This window comes from Oenanthe melanoleuca, chromosome 1 (assembly GCF_029582105.1).
Source record: "Oenanthe melanoleuca isolate GR-GAL-2019-014 chromosome 1, OMel1.0, whole genome shotgun sequence".
Classification (NCBI taxonomy): domain Eukaryota; kingdom Metazoa; phylum Chordata; class Aves; order Passeriformes; family Muscicapidae; genus Oenanthe; species Oenanthe melanoleuca.
Genome location: NC_079333.1, coordinates 74142604 through 74167272, shown reverse-complemented (window position 1 = coordinate 74167272; position 24669 = coordinate 74142604). Strand labels below are relative to the sequence as shown.

At 36.9% G+C, this 24669-nt stretch overlaps 1 protein-coding gene across 1 annotated transcript in view; it reads right to left on the bottom strand.

Annotated features, from left to right (window-relative positions):
• Positions 1-24669, bottom strand: part of PCCA (propionyl-CoA carboxylase subunit alpha) — a 267652-nt gene that overhangs the window by 147416 nt on the left and 95567 nt on the right. Inside the window, exons 11-15 of the mRNA XM_056498008.1 lie at positions 22384-22478; positions 16674-16824; positions 6996-7139; positions 5227-5301; positions 44-112 (exon numbers count right to left, since the gene is read on the bottom strand). Coding sequence (XP_056353983.1) covers positions 44-112; positions 5227-5301; positions 6996-7139; positions 16674-16824; positions 22384-22478 — 534 coding nt within the window. The remainder of the gene's footprint in view (positions 1-43; positions 113-5226; positions 5302-6995; positions 7140-16673; positions 16825-22383; positions 22479-24669) is intronic.

Genomic DNA, 24669 nt, shown 5'->3' with positions numbered 1-24669 from the left:
TACTTCATACCTTTAAAATATTGAGAAATAATAATCAACTCACTTTTGAGATCATGGGATCGTAATAAATGCTAATGTCACTTCCTTGCTGTATACCACTGTCAACACGTACCTTCAAAAATAAGAAGTAAAAATAATTATATATTACTGGGAAAAAAATTTCAACATGAGGATAAAATCTACCCATCAGCCTTAAACCATAAATCCCACAAAGCTTATCACATACATTTTTCCCTCTGGGAAGACCAGAATAATTATTTGCTTTCAGAGAATCTGGGAGGAGGGAAGGGAAGCTTTTTTTCTTCACTAGCAAAAACACTTGCAAATTAGTCTCTCCTTTATGAGAAACTTGACTGCAATCTTGAGTTCATAGTCAAAATTCTCTTTTGTTCTCTAGAATGCACAGTAAACACCGTAAATCCAATCTAAGAATTTCAGCTGTGTTACACTTGCTTCAACTCTAAACACATTCAGTTCTGATTTAATCCCTGCAATAAAATAGAATTGTAATTATTTTTCTGACTGACACCTGGCATGAGGGATGACCCTTATAATCACACCCTTTCTGCATCTATATGTAATCACATCCCTCATGTTCTGCTACTGCCCTTCCAAGGGCTTCAGTAGGAATAGAAGTAGGGAGCATTCAGCAGGAACTTTGGAGCTCTGCTTATCAGCTCCATAGAAATACTGAGCCTATGGTTTTCATGTCTGTAACACTTTCCTTCTCTGTCTCACCCTCTCAACTGTTAAACATTTTTTTTTCTGTTGCTGCTCTTCCCCCGAGGCTTTAATGTTTACACAGCTTTTTCCATGGCTTTGCTTTGTAAGGACACAGCCCCAATTAAATCTCTGATTCTGCAATATTCATGGAAAAAAATAACACGAGTTCAAAAATTTCTTTTGAAGAGGCTGATTGCTGTTAACCAGCCAACAAGTTAGTTTGTATATTGCTGATTCTTGTTTTCATCTCTCAGTTTGATTTCATCACTGTAACAATGAGGTTAGCCATCTAAAACTTTTCAAATGAGCAATTTCTGGGGAATAAATATTTATTAAATTGCTGGTTTTGAGCACTGGAATCCGAAATATTTTTTTAAAACTAATCAAAATAACTCAAGTGATAAATGCATTCTGGGGATCATAAGGATGGAGGGCTCTAATCAAAGCTGTTGAAACAGCAGGGCTCCAATATACTGCGTTGTGAAGAGAGTGGGAAGAGGGTCCTGGAATCTCACTTAAATCTTCACCTGTGGGAAGGAACCTTTGTAATAAACAGCAGCTCATCTGTCTGCAGCAAGGCAGAAAAAGGTCAATGCAACGGCTGTTAGGCCTTTAATATTTTAATTTAGGCAATTATCAAGGGACCACATGTAGAACCTCTTGTCTAGAGAATCCACATGAGGGCATGATGATGACTTTATTATCCAAATGACATAAAAATATACCCTAGCAGGTGTATTCACTTTTTTTTAGTGAGAAACATTGTCTGACTAGTTTTTAGGACATTATATTTATTTTAAGAAGAATTTTACTTATTCACATATTTGTATTCATATATTTATATTTACATATTTACATATTATTTCTATACTTATTCACACATAAAAGCAGTATTGCTTCTGTACCACTTTAATAGCATCTTATCTGAATGTGCTTTATCTGTGCTTAACTGGGCTCCCCACTACTCACATCAGGTACATTTAACATTAGCCACTGATAGTTCAGACATGTCATGATTGCAGAAAAAACATGCAGTGTATTCTGCAGCTTCCTTTCTTCCAGCTGCTAAACCATCTCACAGAATGGCTGCCTATGTATAAAGTCAATGCACATGTTCTCACATTTAAATCAAAGAATTTATTTACCTACTCACGTCCAGATAAATCCCCTGCCCACAATAATTCTTTTAATACTCAATAAATATGTACATAAGACAAGGTATGACATACATACTCCACACATACTTGAATTGTACTGTAACTTTTGTCTCTGAAGCAGAACCTATAAAGTGATTGCACACAAGCATTCAGGGTGCTTTACATATGCATAAGTAAGTATTGACACATATATGTCATCTTTTGACAAAGCAAAAACATGAAAGGCATGATTCAGACCCACAATAAGCAGGTTAGTCAGACCCTAAAGTTAACTAAGATTTCTGAGGCTACCAACTATATGCTCTGCCTGGCTCTATGTTTCTGTTATATACAACACATGTATACGACCACTACAAAATTCACATTTTTCTCTAACTACAATATCTTGAAAAGGCTACAGTGAATATAAACTACTTAAAATACTGCATAACTTCCTTCAAAAATATCTGGAGTCCTCTATGGAAGTTAATTTTCATAAAATAAACTCAAGATGACTGAAAAAATGACAGCAAAAAAGAAATACATTTATACTATCTTCAATTCTCCCTGTGGTGCTTACATTTTCAGAGCCTGGTAACAGTAGGTGATTTTATAAACTATATGGTGTGACAGAACTTAATGAATATGGGATGAAGAAGAAACCCTAATTCAACAGATACTCACTATAATGTGCTGAACTTGATAAATAATAGCAATATTTATTAGACCTCCAGCATTTACTTTTGTTTAATATAGTTCCTTTCTTTTTCTCAGTATTTAAGATATTTAGGAAAAGCTAGGGTTAAAGGTCCTGTTGTAGCCTAGAGCTCATTCATATTACAGCCTTCACACTTTATTGCTGTTGTACTATCCTCATGTATTATTACATTAGGACAACAGCAAAATGAATGAAAAATGCTTAGGGGGGAGGACAGGAAAGGGGGAAGCACAGTCTGTGTCTCAGTCCTGCAATGAACTCTTAATGCATCAAACTCCACTTAGGAACACAAACAGATTCTAGAATTTCTCAATTCTTTGCTATATCTGAGTCTAAGAATTTTCTTTTCCTGGTAAGAGTCATCAAAACACCAGACTGCTGCTCATACTGACAGAGAACAATGCTGGAACTCTCCAGATATAGCAGAACAGGTTGTGTAGGAGCACCAAACATCAAAGCTCACTATCACACATAAGGGGACGGTTTATAGTCACCTGTTTTAAGCTTTATTATCAAAGATAAAATAAATTTGGTACTTATGACCATCATGTTCTAAGGAAATTACCAACTACGTGACACAAAAATAGCCATCATATTGCTCCCTATGGCTAAGCCAAAGCTCTCACACAGCCACGCTCACCAGCTCCACCAGCATGAGCAGCTGGCACACAGGCATGGTAGGCTATCAGAGCCAACTTGAGACACAGAAGAAATGAATTGCAAATACATTTGGCAATATACATAAGCTGAACTTGCTGTGACACACTACAAGTCTCTGCTAATTTTTCTCAAGCCAAATTGTTGACAATTCTATAATCTCAAATGCAGAAAACACACACCATGGCACAATGGGCCTGTAACGCTGTACCTTTTTAGCCATATTAATTTTGTTCTTAGCAGCATGATGCTCTCAGAAGAGAAATTAGTTATGGTAGCAGAAATAGATGTATTAAGACACCAAATCACGAGTGTCTACATAAAAATAGTTTTTCTATTTTTTAATATGACGGTGGAAGCAAACAGGAAGAGAAAGCCTAGAGACTCCATATGAGCTCCTCAAACCATTGCTCTGAAGCCTCCAGTGTAATTAAAATCTCTTTCTTTGGTACCACGATGGACTACGTGAAGCAATCAGGCATCTCCCACCCTTCATTTTCAATTCACCTCTCCCCCTAAGCACAACTCCCAGCCCACCCCGTCTACCTGACAAGTGACAGCCCAATCTGATTAAATGCTTGCAAGGGAGGGGACTCATGGGCCTCCATGACAGGCCAAAAGTGATCACCATGGAGATACATAATTACAGCTGTCAACGCGTCTACTGTCCTGCTGGCATCAATTTGATTGCTCCCAGCAATAATGATAGACAAAGCTTAGTGTGCACTCTCCTACACCCAATCACTTTATCTATTCCGTGGTCCATTTAGCTGACATGCAACATTCACACAAGCAAATAACAGCAGTAAGCAGAACATTTAAGGCATTTTAATTGTTTTTTCTTTGTATGGATGGCTCACAAGCGCAAATGTTATTACATAAAACTCCTGCTGCAGCATTAATTGAAGAAAGATTTGGTGGGACAAAGACTGTAGGGGGTATAGTTTGTCCATTATCACTTGTACTTTCAACAGGTCTCACGTTTGGAAAATTGCAAATTGCAAAAACTTGCAAGGGCAAAATGTTTGACATCGTGTTAGCTATTACAACATGGTGAAAACTTCTAACAACCACTGGAGTACTCATTATAAATTCTTATTAAATACACTCTTTGTTTCATTAAAAAGAAGTTTAGATACATCCAGTGATACCTTTTTCCCTCATCTCCTCTTTAAGAGCACATAATGCCTTTTAGATCTTCACAATTTTTTTCTGCTTTCAGGCTTTGAACACAGCATGAAGCCTTAAAGACCAGAAAGGGTCAGGTCCCTTTGGAAAGTACACGGGCAAAAACAATTTAAAAAGCGAAATAAATCATATATCCAATAACAACTCCACATTTAAGATTCCTCCTGTAATCTCTCAGTATTTTCCGTGCAAGCAATCAGACTGAATAATTGCGTTCACAGATGGTACAGTCTCATCATTGCACTGACACAGTGTCATTCGTGTATATGTGCACTTATAATTTAAGACTACCTTGATTTTACAGAAAGGCAGTGTATTTGCTCTTTACACCCAGCAGAAAACACTGTTTGTTAAACACCTATTTTATATAGTTAGGCTGTATCCTGAAACACGTAATAACAACTGTCTTTAAAGTCTACAAATAACTCTTCTTTAAAGTCTACAAAGCTAAACAAAAAGCACTGGCAATTTCTCACTACTGTTCTCTATACTTAGAGTGTACCATCATTTCTAACAACCACAAGTACATTTACTAAAGCTGTGTTTGAAAAACTTACACTGAAAGTTATAGAAGGAACTATTTTAACACGTATTGGTTTCCTGTTATACCCAATCTGAACAATTTTAACCCAGTTTAGGACTGTTCACTTTTAAGATTTTCAGGTTGCACAAATCAGTACTGCCATGTCCTGTCCCCAGTCTAGCAAATAGCTAGAAAAAAGCCTTGTTTTACAAAGCTGCTGAGTACTTATAGTCTTTATATAGAGACACTCAGCACCTACAAAAACCAGAACAGTTACTTACGCTTGGCACATGCAATGGCTCCTGATACTGAGACAGTTTACCAATGGATGGCAGGCCAAAAGATTTGTAGGGGTCCTGGAAAAAAAATTCAACATGAGAAAGCATTAAGCATTTACAGATGTGGAGCAGATCATGTTTAAAAAGCTTTAAGTATAACAGAAACTGCTACTGGAATGACTCTGTTTTCTTGCCCAGAATTACTTGTGTCAAAGAACATTTCTTCATCCACCTGCCCCCACAACTCCAAATAAAGAAATGGAAGTATATAAAATCTCTTCCATCAGTTAAAAAGAAACTAAGTGTTCTGCATCCAGTTACAATATAGTGAAATAAAATATACAAAGATGGCATTTTCATTAGCTACACTTGGAAGAGGGATGGGAAAGTATTCAGGAGGCCAGGCTTGAAAAGAAAGCATAAGAAAAAATTTCCAGAGATAAAAAGGGCAATTAGAATTTCCATTATCTTAAGAAGTCAAACTGATCTTTATTCCACTGGAAACCTCCTATATTAATATACATAATGCAACACCAATATAAACTTAATAGGAATATACATAAATATATGGCCTGCAGAATAACCTAATCCATGGCAAAGTAGCTGGATTCATTACTTATAATTGTGACGGGACTCAAGCTGAACAAAATAAAAAGCCCAAGCATCAGTTACTTCAGGGTAAAGACTACTGAAACTCAGAATAGCTTCCATGCCAGTCACAGGGCAAATATTTATTCTTTATCAAAATACTCTGTACAACCTGGAATTAGTAGAGCAGTTTGGAAGTTATGTGCAAGTCATGAACGGGGAGAAAAAAAAAAAAAAAAAAACTAACATCAAATAAGATGGTCTAGGTAACAAAATTCCTAACAGTTAAGGAAGGGAAAAAATGTTTCAAGGTGCTGAATTTATTTTGAAATGCAGAGTTACCTAAAATGTTCCTGAAACTGAATGAAGGAAGAAAGGCATGATTTCCAGCCCCCATCCCTGAAAATGCACAATGCCAGACTGGATAAAGCACTGAGCAGCCTGGTCTAGCAGAAGACCCATTGCAGGGGGGTTGGGACTAGATCATCTTCAAGGTCCTCTCCAACCCAAACCACTCTGTGATTCAATGACTTTTTTTTTTTTTTAAACTTAACAAATTTTCATTTTCATGAATCAAAAGTGACAACAAAAAGCCATTACCTCAAAATGTCTTGAAAGTGCTTTAAAATGAGATTTAAACATTCATAAGCTTCTTTAAGGTGAGATAAAGACTCATACCACAATTATAGTTATTGTTTTGGAATGTGCTATAAACTGTAGTTTCAGAAGATGCGTAACTTGGTTTTTCAACAACCTTTTCGAAAGTTTTAATAAAACAACAAAAAATCTGAAAGACATCAAATTTCAACTGTCTTTTTAAGTCAACAAGTTTCTACTACATGTTTCAGAGACCTGGAAAGAGAAGTTAACTCTGGTAAATAACTCCAGCATCATTAAATGTGAATTGAACACGCAGGCTTATTTCTAATGATATTTGCTTACCTCTTACCATCTTTACTTTCAATTTTCAGGAAAAAGCTATGTTGAAACACACATCATCTTTTTAATTAAAAAATAGGAACTTGACAATTCTACAAAGCCTCATTAACCATTCATGTTACACGCTCTAAATCATGACTTTTATATGATATTCCTTGGTTTCACCTTGGCATCTATCCACACCTGGGTATTATTACGCCACAATTCAACCACCTACCCCCTCCTCCCCATTACCACTCATTTACCTCAGCATAAACTCGACATTCAACCGCCCAGCCATTGATGGGAATATCAGCCTGTTTGTGCCTGAGAGGGTAACCCTTAGCAACACGGATCATTTCTTGGACCAAGTCCAGGCCGGTAATGCATTCTGTGACGGGATGTTCAACCTGCAAGGTCAAGAACTGTCAATCAGTAGGTAACAAAAAGCAACAAAAAACAAAAGCACCTCTCTGTAAACAAACACAGATAAACAAGCTCAACTGGCCAAAGAAGAGAGAGAGTATATTTCTATTTTGGTCTTTTTCCACAAAAAGAAATCTACCTAAACTCCAGCAACTGATGTCTTTGCATGGAAAATGCAAAGAAATAATTAGCAGATTACAATAACTCAGAGCATCATACAAAAGGAAAACTAGAGAGGTGACCCGGGAGGATTTGGGGGTTTGAAAGGATTTTTTGTTTGGTTGCGGGTTTTTTCCACTTATTTTAAAATTCAAAAGCATCTGATGACAACGAGTTAATTTTTCTTTGTTTGGAAGCTTTTTCCATTCAATCCCATTTTGAAGAGACTCACACTGTAGCCATAACTATATTTTAACTGAAAATCTCAAAGTAGCTGATAATCAACCCATTCTGCTACACTTAACATGGCACATACAGGAGCCACTACCAATTTTCCACAGAACCGGCGTAGCCTATATCTCACCCATTCGCCTTCTTTCACTAACCTGTCCTGACAAGCAACCAGATTAGCGTAATCTTGCATCAGCGCAGTGTAGCAGAAATGAGCAGATGGATCCTTCAATTTTTTCTTCCCCCCTCCTCCAGACTGATCTGTTTAGTGCTTAGCATGCACAATAGCTGGGCTGGACCAGCAGAGCGGCTCTGCGCGCTCAGCAAATTGCCGCTAACGGCTTTGGAAGACGCTGCCCTGGGAACTGCCGCCGCTCGCGCTCACGCGGGATGCGCGCATGAGCATGCGGACGTGGGGGCGCATACGCACATGCACACGCTTCTGCCTCCACGTGGGCAGAGAAACAAGCATGCTGATCAACTTTAAAAAGCCTTTAACTAGGCATAGGACATAAAAAGCAGCCAAGGTGGTTCCTCTGATCACCACCAGATTGATCAGGTAACAGGTAGGCATGCTAAAAGCACATTCTTCACACAGGAACAGCTATACCACCTTCCATATAGAAATCGTGACAGAACTCCCATTTTTGTTATAAAGTGTTTGTGCTCCAAGGGGCAAAATACCTTTACCTCAAGAAAAGACATTTGCAACTGTTTAACGTGAGATGTCATACTATGTACCTTTTCTGACACAGGAAAAGGTCACTGACCAAACCACTTGTCTTTCTTCCTTCAAGTATATAGTATTAAGGAAAACATTCAGTCATTATAACAACATTCTGGCATACCAGAACAAGTAGATGCTTTGGTCTTTAAGAAAAAAAGCTTTGTAAAAATAAACAGATGGCATCCATAATTAGCCCTGTGTGTGCTGTGAGTTTGTTTAGAGTTTCAACAACATTTTAAGACATTTTGACATAATTTTAATGACAAATCATCACTGAAACAAGCACCTATTCTTTGAAGGACAAAAGTGACATTGAAATGGGAATCTGATTATACAGTTTAAGGATGTACCTTTGGGATTCAATCTTGATTCTATCTAACACATGATACTCTCCAGCATGTCAAGCTTAATAACAGTATTTTGAGAATCTATGAAACATCTCAGTGTCTATCCTGCAGTGTTAAATTGAAGCAATTCAATTTCCATTAAAACTTGAAGTTTCTATTAAAAATCCCTAAGTTTTAATAGAAAGTTACTTATCACACATTCATATTTGGACGACAGAACTTATTTTCCTACTTTGGAATTTAAGTTTTAAAAGATTACCTTTGAGTTGAGAACATGTTTGGAATTTTAACATTCCTGATAATTAAAATACTCTTTATTTTTCCAAAGACATTTGCATTATTTAGTTATACTGCCATTTTTCTTGGATAGCAATTGGCATTCCAGATTCAATAGCTTCATTGTTGTTTTCAGTTTTATTGTTGATGATCAAAATAAGATGGAATGTCTCTGAAAAGAAAAATATTTTTGTTGTTTGGTTCTTACGACTCACAAACATTTATTTAATCCATTCTTCAATACAGATCTTTGACTTGGTCAATATTTTCTTCTGTTTCTTCAAAATACTCCCTTTGTGTCTCCACACAAAACAGCATTCAGAAAATATGTATAGGAAAAAATGTTGATTTTTTATTTTTTTGGGATGGGGAGAAGTTGTCCTACTTTATTCTAGGACTCTGTTTCAACTAATACTATTTAGGCATAACACAGACAATTCCAATCATAGCATTAATTTGGGGTATCAAGCACATTTTAAATGCATTTTAATATTCATTAAGACCACCAGATGACCAAAAAAGGGTAGAAAAGAACTTTAATCTTGAAATCTCTACAATTATAACAGCCAATTGACTAAAGTAATTGTATCTCTTATAAAATCACTCTTCAAAGCTAGACTTCAATCACTTCCCTCTTTTCCACTTTCTATTTCAGGTGCCATCTTTATTATGCCTGCCAGTTGTATTTTCTTCTATTCATTTTATGCTATATCCCTTCTCCATCAACAGCCTTTGCTTGCTACTATACGGAGACTAAATCAAGTACCAAATGTTTGACAAGATGAATGAAAGTTTGCTCACAAATGGAGCTGAATCTCACTCAGCTGATTAACTCCTTTAGCTTTAGGCCACACTCAGTTTTGAAGTCAACTGATCCAAGATGTTGCCAGTGAACCCCAGCCATTAAAGAGACAGTGTTGGTATGGTTACATGATAGTGGCTACATTCACACATTATTGCTGCCTTCAACACAAAGGGCAAAACCAGACATGTCAGCAGCCAGCAATCTACAGATCATAGCTGTATCAAGGCAGCTGTACCTTATTCTCAACAGGACAGGCAGAAAAAATTGATCAGCGAGAACTCTCAATTAATTAGCTGCCAAAAGTAACACCTTTACTATCAGTTCCTTTACTTACACCAAGTCTGCTCATAAACAGTTAATAACAAATCATCATTTCAATGCACATAAGAATGATATATACCTCCTTTAAAAAGTCTTAACTCTCTGTAAAATGCCACTTATGTTCCTGCTTTCAAGTCCACAAAGCTGTACCTGCTATGACCAGCAATAGCTATACAGAGTAAAGGGAGAGTACTTCCCCTTCATACTGGATCTACTGCTCTTAAGACATATCACAGCAACCACGAGCATTGCAAGTGGTTTTGCTTCACTAGCCCCTTCCCATTTACACAGCAAGATAAACTAGTGGCAAAGCTTGTCAGAAAATAATAATTACGTCCCAGTTTATAGATGGTAAAGGCCAGTTAGCATCCATCACCAGAATAGTATGGAAAGGCTCCTAATTCTCCTCCTGTTCTGTGACTGCCAGTGGTTTTAAAGCTTTACCATACTGGGGTTCATCCACAGCTACAAAAACAGTCATGCAGTTTTTATGGACACTTGGAGCTAAGAGTTAAATTAGTGATGACTGCTTTCCTTATATTCAGGGGAATAATTCTGGGACACATTTTTCTCAAAATTATCAAGGTACTCAGATCTCACAGCAAACACTTCTGGACACTCAAAGACTGCTCTTGTCCCTGTGTGTATAAGGCGTCAAGTTACTCACACACCAGTTGGAACATTCAAGCACGCCACATCAGCCAAGAAAATCTAAATTTCAGTAGACTTAAAACTACAGCCTATGTCACCCCTACTACTGTAAGTCCCTAGTTGGTGTCATATACCCCTTTACATTCAGATAAATAATCTCAAAACTAACTTTCAACATACACCTCAGTTTCCAGGAAATGTGATTCACCTGGAGTCCCATAGGCTTTGCTCCTGCAGCCAAATCCAGTATCAATTGACCCAAAAGCACCAACTTACAGATGCTTCTCAACCCCCTGTATTTCAGTAAGCCCGGTTTCTATTTCAGAGAACTGAACAGCAACAGAGGTGCACACATGTTCTGCTCTTCAGGCATGCAAGCTTCCTGACTGTTATGAGCAGGAGCACGCTGGGGTCACATCTTTTTTGCAAAACAGTTCACATGTACATGGGGTTTGGGAGCACACAGCAAAAAACAGCTTTTCATAACGGCTACTGAAAAACAGACAATGGTTGGATTAATGTACAGAATTAATTGAAAGCAGGAATATATAACTGACTAACTACAGACATCCTATATAACAACATTTGCTGTTTGTTCCCTGACTTACTAGTATACAATTGAAGAACTGAAGGCAACAAGAGTACAAAAATTTCCATCAGCTAAGATGTTCAGATAGACTTCTTTTATTGTTTCCCAAGTAAGATGTAGAAATAAAAACAAATGCACAGTCACAGTTCTCAATTTTCTTTTGCAAGGATTTGTTTCTACATTGTATGGGACAGACACATCTTATGTGACCTATGAATTCTGAATCTTCTCTTTTTTTTAGACAAATAGCACACACTTTAGTTCAACAAGTTAATTAGATCACAATTTCAACATAATTTTCTCAATTAACATCCTGCACTTCAAAAAAATTTCTTGAAATTGAGTAATTCTACACTATTTCCTTTCTACTACATACTCCATGTAAGAAAATAAAGAAACTATCTACAAAATGACTATTTCCTTTCCTAAAGATGTAATTCCTGCTTTTACTGTATTTAGCTGCAGTATTAAAAGCTTTTCAGAATACTCCATTCAAGATGGCTCTGGTAACACTGCAGCTATTCTTTGGTCCGCTTTACATCAAATTCACCAAAGCAAAGAAACTAATGTACCCTTTGAAGAACGACCTTTTGTGTCTCTACTTATTAAGTAGTCTCCTCTTTCTCTACTTTTTTTAATAGTATTTTATGAGAGTTACAGGGGAATGTCGTCTCTAAGATATCACTCCATGCCTTGGCAGCACTGTTAATGGCATCTTTCAGATTCAATGACTTACACAAACAATGTTGTTCTCTTCTGTCAACAACAATTAGCAATGCTTTTCTGTAGTTCTTTTGGGAAGCCTGAAAAGCAGACAACCAGCAGATACATAATGGAAGTTGCATTAGGAGGCAAGAATGTGGCAAAAATTTGGTTAACTGTTGTCGGCTGACCCTCTTGTGTGAAGAAGTGTTGTTTGGCAGCAAAATCACCTTTTCTTTCGGTTCTAAAACTGGCCATGAACAGCTGGTATAAACTGTGTGCAGAATGGATTCTGGTGGGCTTAGTGGATTGGTAATGGGATAAGAGACCTTTCACCTTTAGGTCAGTAGTTCAAATTCAGCCCAGGTTAGCAGCAATTGAAAGTCTTTACCATCTGACACTCTTCGTTAGACTATCTGAAATGACTGAAGCAAAGTGTTTGTCACAGTAAAACAAGATTCCAGTATTAAGAAATATGAAGAGTCTCAGCAAACAGCAGAAACAGTAGCTTGAGACTTTACTTTGAAATCCCTCCATTCTGACTTCATAGAAATCTACTCCTCTAACTCCTGACAGCCCCTTTCTCTGCTCCCATACTCCTGCCCATGTATCACAAGTCATCCTCCAGGCAGCTATGCACAACCAAGACAGCAAGATCACTGCTCGCCATCCCATGGCTCTGTTATAGATACCAAAGTCACCACCTCTCTGTGGCTTTAGCTAGCAATCTGGACTCAGCTCATCTCTTTGCTATTTGTAATTTGTTGATACTATTATGTATATAGTACAGCTGCAGTATTTTCCAGCACTAATATCCTTCACTAAGCAAACATGAAGCAGGTGCCAATTGGTGATGAGCAACAGAATAGAGAGATACCATTAAGAGGCTGTTAGAACCTCGAGTTTATAAGCAATGGAGCTCCAAGCCATCTGCAACAGCATTTCTACCTACTTTTAGACATTTTCCAACCATTATTTTTATATTTTCATGGGTGAACAAACATGAGAAGGAAAGACATGCTGCATGTAAAAATTCTTCCCATGTTTTGCACTAGTCACAGCCAGTTTTGCACAAAGAGAATGCTCTGGAATATATAATTTTCCAAAGGTCAGTAAAATCTGATGAAAACCCAGAAAGTGATAAACAAAAGTCTTAGCACTGGGTAATGTTTTATAGGTCTATGGAAGGTTACTTACCTTCACTTTATGCCTAAGAATCAAGTTACTTTAAAAGAACTTAAAAACATTTACATAAAATACTCTCGTGACAGCTGTAAACTAAAAACATAGGTATGCCATTTGGTCTCAGCAAATCTCTCACAAACACATCAGATTGTTCTACAAAATTAATTTTTATTTCCTAAAAAGTTGTGACAAAAATACTCAAACTGACACATGAGGAGAAAATCCACAGCTACTGAAATTATCGTATTTCTCAGCTCCAGTCTACACATTATCTTTTCAACTACACTAAGCAAATTCAGTCACATTTTGAGGAGGAAGGGAGTACTCACACATTACTTAAATCTCACAACTCATGAGGGAGGCAGAAGGTTGGGAACAGGCCTGAGACACAAACATCCCAATTGTATTGGGGTAAGCACTCAATTCACATCACTCACTGTACATTTCTCAATGTTTCTCTTTTTTCACCTTTTCTGGTGAAATCCAGCACTTCTAAAGTACCTTAAGAGATATTAACATAACTTGGAAGCCAGAAAGGCTATCAATCTAAGGGGTCAGAAACTTTGTATTTATTGCAAAGCTCTTGATAAGTTGTTTTGGACCATGACTGCCCTTGATTAAGCTGATGACAATTAGACAACATAAAACACTACACTATAAGCAGCTATAAAAAATCATATTCAACATCTAGTCTGCCTCAATTTTAGCAGTGGTAACTGCCTTAAAAGATACTGAATAACACAGAAGTTCTCTGGTAGCTGCTAGGGCAGACATCTCTACATTCTCTTGTGGAAAGTAAGAACAACTAATTTTACTATGCAATTATCCAATCTTATATCTCATACTTAGCAGCTAGCCTCTGAAAGATGGCAGAAAAGCAGATACAACAAAAAGGACATTGCCAACAGCAAATAATAAGCCATTCTAGCTGAATCACTTAGAAGCAGTAAAACATCTGTAACAAATTTGTGTAGCATACAAGAGACACAATGGAGCTGATCCACCAATTTTCTTCTGCTTCCCAATCTTGTATAGTATTGCAGCAACATTTGAAAACTAAATAAAAGACAAACTTCAAGGTGCTATTTACACTTCTTTTGTGTAACTGTATGACAGAAAAGGTATATTCCCAAAGAGCCCCCAAAAAAAACATAGTAACAATACAACTCTGATTACTTTAATATAATCTACCAGAAAGACTGAAGGGCATCCAAAATATACACCAGAGGGAGGGAGGGGAGAAATCAACAGGCAGTGCAAAATACTGAGCATAGTTTAGTTAGCAAGTATATTCTGACGTCTATATCTAAAATAAAAATGCTACAGTGATCTGATCAGAGACTGAAACATTAAAACAGATAGAAAACTGCATAATTTAGTAGAAATGTTCTGATGATGTTGACAGACAGCTGTACCTAATGCATGCTGACAAATATCTTGAGAGGATCATTTATGGATCAGACACCCACCATTTTGGAAAGCTTTTCCAGCTGTGGAGTGTTCAGCAAAAACAAGGCAAGTGAATCTGTTAGTCACTGATCACCGTGAGGAGATGTAAAGATGTAAAAGGAAGAAAAAAAAAAAGACTGAAGCAATATAGGGACATTTAGAGACTACCAGAGTCCTGAAGTTAAAGCTGGAGAAGCTTCAGCAGAGTTTCTAGGTTTGGCTCTTAATAGTAGGGAGCAAGTACAATACAGTAATTGCATAACTATTGTCTGAACAGAAAGTAAATCTTGAGATTTGGGAGAAGTGAGAGATCAACTGGGTAAGACTGGGGAAAAATCAGAGAAAACTACTTCAGACTCAAGCTGAAATTCTAATTGGAGATAATGCACAGTCAGGATAGAGGAAGTAGAGAACATCTAAACAAGATAGTAAGATTAGTAAATCACTTTAAGAGTTAGAAAGAATGAGTCTGCTATTTTAGGGGATTGTCAAACTGCTTAGGCTGTATTTCAAAAGGAGTCTAAAGTCCTTAAAGATGGAATTGTAAAAGCTTTCTTTCTTTCTATGTGGAGACCTTAGAAATTTGGGACTATAAACATGTACCAGTGTATATTGCAGGGAAAGACACTGCACAACAGCAAGGAATTTGAAACACAATAATTAAATTGTGTTTAACAATTACAAAATTAAAAACCCACAAAAAGGAGTACAAGGATATTCCATCACTAATTCCAACTAGGAACTTATGGTCAATAATACTATAGCAAGGAAATGGTATTGAAGTTCTGGTGGGTTATGAAGAAAACCATAAATTAATTTTCTTCTATGTAAACAAGAACATCAAGTCACTGAAGAAATGTTGGCTCAAAAACTACAAGATGGGGGAGAAAGTGTAAAAATATGACCAAAATGAGAGATTTCTTCATAATACATTGCCATTAACCACCACTCCCTCTAACTGAATCTAAGGTGGACCTGAGAGTGCCTAGCAAAGGCACATTAAGTAACTGTCATGGCTAATTCAAAAACCACTGCCATCCTGTAAGGCAAGAAAAAAATTACCAGCAGTCTTCTCCTGGCACAGAAGATTCTCTTTAACCCCAAATTCTCTTTAACTTCTTTACCCAAAGCATAAACTCACCTAAATCATAAGTTTACCCAGCTATTACATAAGGCCATGCAAAGATATCAGATTATGAGGATCTCCTTATGCTATATACTTGCCCACATGTACAAGCAGCACACAGGACATAGCCCTAATGAAATGTAGCCAGAACAGAATGGGAAGCTTACCAAACTGGTGCTTGATTCCACATTTCAGTCTTTCTGGTGTTATTTAACAAAGTGAAAAAAAGGATAAAGGCAACAGAATGGACTTGCTTACAAGCTGAACACTCTTCTCGTCTTCAAGAATATCCAAGTTATACACTTATTTTCTTAGCTAATGACCAGAAATCCATCAAACAGTCAAAAAAGTGGTAGAGGGGTTCATCTGTTCACTTGCAGTGTACATTAGAACAGTTTCTACTGACTACATAAATTATCACAAAAATCCTACATCATGTCAGCATGCTTTTTACATAATTGCATTCAAGTCACAATTTCAATCATATGCAGATTGCTAGTGTTTTATTGCTCACATATAGTTCCAATCACCCTCATAGAGAACCTCAGCAAGTGATCATCAAAGTATAAAAAATAAGAAAGAAACTTCAGGGACCAGTAGGCGTCAGGAAAGCCTCAGAGCACAGTGGCTAGCCACTTACTGTGAACTCACAGTGGCACTTACCAGTGACCTTTTGCAAGGTCTTTAGGTCAAGTGTAACAAACAGCAAAAGCTCTGAACATTTACTTGAGTGCTGTGCAAAGGCTCACTGAGCAAAGTCTTCCATAGGAACACTTATGTGAGTAGATCTTTTCAGGGGGTAGATCTTTTAAGTTCAGCAGGAAGTACTCACATGCATCAAGATACTTATGTTTAAATCTTTGCAGGAGCACACCCTCAAATATGGGAGAAGGTTATGGTCTGTTTATTTAAATAACACTTTTTTGAATCTGAAGAGTTGTTTTTCTTACCTGAAGCCTAGTATTCATTTCCAAGAAGTAGAAATTCTTACTGGAGTCCACAAGGAATTCTACTGTTCCAGCAGATGAATACTTTACTGCTTTGGCAAGAGCTACTGCTTGTTCTCCCATTGCTCTTCGAGTTTCAGGGTCTAGAAAAGTGCTACAATAAAGAAACAATTACTTTTTAAGTTTAAAAAATAATAATTATTCTATCATTGACTCTGTTTAAACTATAGTCAAAAGAGGGCAGCATCATTATTGAAGTTATGAAAACATGTCAAGACTGTCAAACGTATGTCTTCACATTTATATTGCCCTTATACTGCTAGATACACTGCATGCTTTACAATTCCTGTACAATAATGTACAGGAAATTCAGGATAAATAACCATACTCTCTAAAATATAAAATAACAGAACACAACACTCTTAGAACAGCGAGATCTAAAATAATGCAAATTAAATTAAAATAAGACATAACAAACCAATACAATCTTAGAAGAAATATTTATTATCCACACTAATTGCAAAACATTCTTTTCCACAAATCTTGGACACACTCAAGGGCAGCCAAGGAGCAGCTCAACTACCACCTTGGGAGCCACTGTGAAAACTGCCCAAACACCAATGTCCCTCACTCTAGGAGGGCACCCCACAACTTCCACTGGGCCAGTGAATCAAAAGACTCTGGAAGTAAAACATTTTGCCTATTACACTTGTATGTACCTAAAATTCATATTTAGATTAACCTATGCAGATTAATTATCTATATATGTGTTTGTGGTATATACATACATATAGACATATTTCTGTGGTATTCCACCAAAGCCTTGAAACCAGCTGCCCCTTAACCTGATACATTGATTTTTCAATTAAAGAACATGTAGCTATTCATTTTACATAAGCTTGTAAATACACTTACTATTTATATTTCTGTTTGGACTTACATTAGGAACGTAACTTAGCTATCATTTACAAATTACTTTTGCAAGGGAATAAACAATCACTTCTACCCTACCAGTAAGTTACTCTTTAAAACTAAAACACCAAGCACTCAGCATATTTCTCAAGATGACTTCAACAGTGGGCTTAATTCTGCAAAGGAGCAATCAGGAGCCCTCACCTATCTAAAGTGGCTTCAAAGCCAGTAAAGCTCCATCTGGAGCCCCAGACTGCACTCAGGCAGAAGCCAGTGGTGGGACTAACCTTTCAGGATTTATCATTCAGCACTTACTGTGGTGTTTTTCACTTTTTTTCAGGTTTTCACCTGAATTCACAGAAGAGCTAGAGACTTCAGCCACAACGAACCATATTTGACATGACACAAGAAGTGAGCAAGTATCTAGGCAAAGTAGGAGACGGCAGAATCCTTTTCTTTACTGGGAAAGTGCTACTTCACACCTCAGTCCTTCCAGTGCCCACACAGGCAGACTCTGATGGACCATAAAGCAGGTTATCAGTATTTAGGAAAAAATTTCTTTCTTGGCAAACAATGGGACCAACAGGAAAAGTAAGTCAAATCTCATTCTCATCAGATCAAAGGGAATATCAGAAGACATAAAAACTGTGTCATACCTATAAGAACAGGCACTAGTAAATGTAAAATAGTTTCATATTATTTCTTATTTTGATTCAGTAAGATGATAATGTATTACATGAAATCAACATTCCATAATTCAGTGTGGAGCTTCTGCAGGGCTTTGATCAGGAAAGCTCAATGAGTGGCTTATGAAGAACAAAACATTCTCAATATCAGCTCTATACACTGTTTCTAGAATAACCATTATTACTTCTCATACAGATGAAAGACAGTTACTCCCCTTCATTACAGTGGCGTCTTCCCTGTACTTTTTAAATGTAGGTCTGAGATCTCACTGTTCACCTCCTGCTGTAGCCAGAGAATGGAACACAGGTGTCACATTGCTAAATTTGATCTCTGCCACACAGTTAAGCCACTTCACACTCTGAAATAACTGGATCATCCCTACCATTGGCTAGGTTAATTAACCAAAGTTTTCATATTGCCCTCTAATGCTTTACCTTTCAAATACATTGTTTCTCCCTTTTTTAACCATGCACTTTTTACAACCAAGATAACTCTTCTCTAGTCTAATTAGGCATCACTTGAAAACCCAGCATTTCTAACCTGACTTCAAATCTTTTTCTCACACATACACCCGTTTTTCTTTAGACAAACAGCTCCTATGGCAGCACAAATGCTACCGCAAAAATAAGTGTTTACAAAATAAAAGTATCAAAAAGAAAAAAAATCAGACCTGAAATTTCATTCACAAGACCTTCATCAAGTTATTGTAAAGTTGATCAAAAGGAATACAATCAATTTTTCCCTTTGTTTCTACAGCCAGGGAGATGAACTACATGGGAAGATGTTATTTCTCCGCTTCTAGTTCATCAGGTAAGTTTTCCCAAAATATCCCTATCGTCTTCACACCCAGATAAAGCTGAGATTTTGAAAAATACAAACAGTTACACCATCAGTGGAAACTTACAGCACAGTTTGGACAAAAAATAAATGATCAATAGCACTTACCCTTCCTCTGAAGATTCTACCACACTGGGGAATAAACCTCAATTTTCTAAATGTCGAAGTCAGCTTCCCTGCTCCAAGCATATTGCTTGTTTAAAAAATTACTTACCTACACAAAACATTATCCTTTGAAATATTCATTATGTACTACCAGACCATGGGCATAAATAGGCTAAAGGACTTGAGCACACAGTTCTGCTCTCCCATCTAAATGGTGCCCACCTCTGAATCACATGCACAGTCAGAACAGGCTCACACTTCTCTTAACCCAAAATCCTTCAAGGATTTCTAGACAGTGAGGGAAATGTAGAGTCTGACACACATATATTCATAACAACTCTAAGGAAAACCTATAGATAGAGTCTAATTCAATAATGCACCTTCTTGCTAAGTTCCTGCCTATATATATTCATTCAAACTTTCAGTGCCTCTGAACAGATGAGTATTCCTAATACAAGTGGTGAGGCAAATTTAAGTGCTTTAAGAAGCTTCTAACAGGTTCAAAAATTGTTAGATAGGACACATGTGCTTACCAAAGTAAAGTTTCAGAGCACTCCTCTGAGTTACTACTCCAATAGGATTGAATAGGTTGTCAGTTAATACTCTTGTGCATTTAAACTTTAATTAATCTCAAAGGACACATGGATTTTCTGATAAACTTATAGGCCTTGTTTCTCCTCATCTCTTATTAACCACTCCAGCAGACAACCACACCTTTGTATTTTTTTCTTGCCAAAGTACAGTGTCTCATGGCAACTCTGTGAAAACTAACAGAGAAGACCTTGGGCAGTTGAGGAACAAAAACTCACCTAAGAAACAACACTATTAAATGACACTCAAATCACTCATCTCTTTAAATGTCAGCCTCTGTGAAATTAGAAGACAACGGCATATCCATAAATGTGTGAAAGTAGAAGCAGATAAAATTACGGTACATCACTAGAAACTCATTAACTTTGCAAGCACAAACTAAAAAACTAGTGATGACTGGATGTGTCTTATTGTCTATGCTTCCCCAAACAGAGGGAACAACTCACATGTGAAACTCACCATGTAAAAAGGGTACAAGCAAAGTTTTTGGTCTCCTATATGAATCTGGGGGATTGACCACCATGAACACCAGGGGTTCCTTGAATACTGTAGCCTCAGTGTGTGAACTAAAGGGGTTTCTCTCCCCAAGAGGTTTTTTTGTTTGGTTATTTTGTTTGTTTGATTTTAACAAAAGACTAAACGTCCCTAGGAAAACTAGAGATACAAATGCTAAATGACCCCATATAGATAAGTTCAGCAGCTGCAGAGTTAGCTTTAAGAAAATCATAGGTTACTCTCCAAGCCAAAAGGCCCTCAGTCCCCTAAATTAGACACTTAGGAAAATGCCATCATAATAGAGTAAATAAAAAAAGGCATGAAACAAGGCCAATGTCAAAAGCCCTAAATTGTCCAAAGGACCCAAAAAAAAAAAACAACGTAGCCCATAACATCTCTATCTCCCAGGCCTCTTGAAAGAAAAAGGTTTTACCTATCTCAGAGTTCTTAATAGCATCTACCATTTAAAAAAGGAGAAAAGAGGACAGTCTATTTCCTTCATCCAGCCATACCAGAAGAGGTGAGTCCAGGAGTCGTTAAGCAATCAAACTGAAACAGCATTCACAGGAAGGATTAATTTGAGGATTTAGGGTCTCTCTGGTGTCTTACAGAAGTTAGTGTCCTGTTTATCTGCAACTGCTGTAACCCTTTAAAAGTTAATGGATTCTGCAGCCAAGTACAAGTGGCTGTAAGGCAGGTAAGGCTTTCAAAGCTGCCAGCAGAAGTCTGGCAGAGTCTAAAACATTCAGCAATAAAAAGGAAGAAAAGTTTTCATGCCAAAATTTGGAAGCTACTGACTTGCCCACACTCTTGCAGGGTTATAGAAGGGAATGAGAAAACTTACTGGCAACTGCAAGAGAGAAACCCAAGAAGTTAAAAGGCTGGTATTTCTGATGAAAGAAAACACTCTGATCACAGCTGGCTGGTGAGAGAAAGACTTATCATGCCACTTTAATTGACCACAGGCATGGAGAAGGAACAGGCAGGAATTACATGCATTGCCTTACATATTCTCATGAGGCAGAAGATATTCCTCTTTTATGCACATGTGCATTATATCAGGACCTGAAATACTCACTTTCCACAATAATACAGTAAGATCTTTAGGCATAAGCAGCATAAAGCTTTCAAGAAATCCATAAGCACTAGTAGGAAGCATTTTTAAGTCAATTTGTATCTTTAGATTTAAGCATTGTCCTTTTATTTAAAATATAGGCTAAACAGTGGCAGTCCTGCAATTGTGATCAACATTAACTAATGAGGCACCTGTAAAGAAATGCCATTTGGGTGATGTGCTTTTCCTCACGTCCCAAATTGTTCCATCACATAGTTCTGTGGTATAAAAAAATACAGCAAACTCATCCCAGCTGGTGAACATATTACATTGGTAATATACCCATGTCTGCCTTTCTGAAATCAGAATTTCTTGCTGCCCTTTTTATACATGTATTCTCTGATGACTACTATGCAACAGAAACCACAGCAAGGTCATATCTTGCATAGCAGCAAGGTATTTCAGCTTCACATTAAACCAGTAAGATTAAAATAATTTTGCACTTTTGAGATACTAGACATCTATATCGCTAGTTCACTACCATGAACAGTACTAAAAGTGCTGCAGAGTATCTTGTATTACATATTCCAATTCAAATGGAAATATACAGTATTAGATGGCCTTTGCACAATTAATCTAGCAGGCAAATACCTGTATCTGTGGCAAAATTCATACTTATTTCATATTTTACTTGACTTTTATATCCAAAAGTGAATATCAAAGTAGAGTCTCACATATATAAACCAAGCCATACCACATACAGTGGATTGGTAAGATCCAAATCCATTTTATACAAGATCATGAAAAAAATTAATTACACAATACCAGTTTTCTTATAGAAAGACACTGTAAAGTAAAATCAAAACACCCTCAAGAACATCAAAATTGCATTATAGTCAAATGACTGTAACAAAAATTTATTTTCTTTGTGCTTTTTAATAGAATAAAATTTGCTCGCATTTGGACAATAAATAGAACCAGAGGGCTTCCAAAAGTGCTTTCAGTTACTACTGCTGCATCAAGAATACACACCTTGGTGCTTCCTCCACAACCTTCTGGTTTCTCCTTTGAATGGAGCATTCTCTTTCATTCAACCACAAGGCATTGCCATGTTTATCTGCCAAAACCTGCAACAATACACTGTTATTAACAAACAGATGTAAGCATATGGTCTTTTGCCATAATACTGTTACGTGGCGCTTGGGGTTTTTTACCAATCCAAAAATAAAGTTTGGGGAAGAAATCTCATGTAGAAAATTACTTATATATTAAATATTAATTGAACATCCTTCAAATTCTGAGTAGGGCTATTCTAAAGCCTCTTTGTAGAATTTGTACATGGAAAAACACCCTCTCACTTCAAAATTTGATTTCTGAATATTAGGGATCTTCTTACAAAAGGCCGAAATAAGATTAAAACTACATTTTCAAGCATTTTAAATTGCACTGCATTACCAAATAACACAAAAGCAAAAGACTGCATCAACAAAAAAAAAATCTCAAAGGGTGCCAAGTTTTGCTCCTGAATTACAGAAAAAGCTTTCAGAAAAAATGTCTAATGGAGCTTTCTTAGTAGGTAAACCACAGTGCCCTGCCCTTAACGAAGAAGAAAAAAAAAAATTTCAAAAACTTTGTTGATCATCATTAAAGAAAATAAAATTTGCACCTTCCTCTGTACTTTCAAAGGAAATAAAGTAGTTTCAAGAAATTTTTTAAAAAATCAGTAACTACAGTTCTTGGCTGCCAGCTTCAGTTCATGGAAAAGGCAACAAAATTAAGTATTAGATCCACTTACATAAATTACATGCTAGAAAAAAACCCACAAGTTGAACATAGCAGAACTCTTTACCGATTCTTCAACTTCAAACTAGAAGTGAAAGTAAGAAAAGGAATTCTCTCCCTTTATGAAACTGATGGTATGATGCAGCCATTTCCAATACCAAATACTAAATCTGAAGATTCAAGAACACGTCATCCCATCTTATCATGACTGTACACTTATTCTTAGAACAATTTCTTTTAACACAGACCACACCTGCTCCCTTTCTTCCTTATAAAATTTTTCTTCTAACCCATTTTTTTTCCATCTATCTTCCTGCTCTGATCTGCGGGAACCCATGCCAATATTCATGCTTCATTCTTTAATAGCTCAGTTCTACACAGAAAACAGAAAAGATAAAACAAGGAGACAATCTTCCTCAAACTGTGTGAACTCAACCATATCTACTCATATTTGTGACAACAAATCTGTATTATTTATTATTCCCTTTAGCACCACAGAGCAAATGTGGCACTAGGCAAGATGAATTCCTGCATCTATGACACCAGTGGTTGCTAAGGTGTGAAAAATCTGGGTAGATGTGACTGAAAACAAGGCAGTGAATTTATGAAGACAACTCATGTGCACTGTGCAGCATCAGATCCAGGGTGCTCTGTGCCCTGTAAGATCAGGTGTTTTCCTTCCTAAAAAATTATGTTGTGCTCCCACAAATTTATGGAGCTTTCTAGAGAAAAAAAGGGTCTAGAAGATCAATGACTTTAGGATTTCCTAAACCCTCCTCCCTCTCCAGGGGGAGGAGCAGTAGTACCAGGATGCTCCAGCCAAATGCTAGATTCTCTAGCAAGGCACTCAACATAAAGAAAAGAAGAGAAAAGAAAAAGAAGGAAAACAAAGCAAAACAAGTATTTCCTACCTAAGTGTTCACCCATCCAATCCAGCTGAAACTCCATAAACTCATGGGGCCCTACTAGAAATCATTTGGGAGGTCCAAAGATTTTTGGACTCATTTTTTGTGTGGGTTATTTTAGTATTAAAGCAGTACCTTTAGAGTACAGAATGGTACTTGATGGAAAAATCAATGTCCTGTAAATAGAATGATTTCTTGTGAGCACTTCTGCTTCACTGTTAGAAAGCCTACAACTTTCCACAGAATTCTCTCTCATCAAAACAAACAAAAAAATATCGGAACATTACAATAAAAATTGGTCATTGTGCTTATCTCCTCTTTATCTCTGTATTTTTCAGAAGAGGATAATACATTTTTTCAATCCAAACAGTAATTATTTTTTTCACTTGAGGACATTTCTCATATCCTACTAAATTTCAGCAACCTGGATCTTAAAAGAAATGTTTTTCCATTATTAGCTAATGGAAAAAAGAGACATGCATGAACATCTATGAGAAAGTAATTACAATCCAGCATTAGGCTTTTTTTTGTGTCCACTGTTTCCAGAAAAGAAACTAAGCATAAAATAATTGTATTTCAAAAGACAGTTGCAGCATTCTGAAATCATCATCTCTGAGATGACATGAGATTC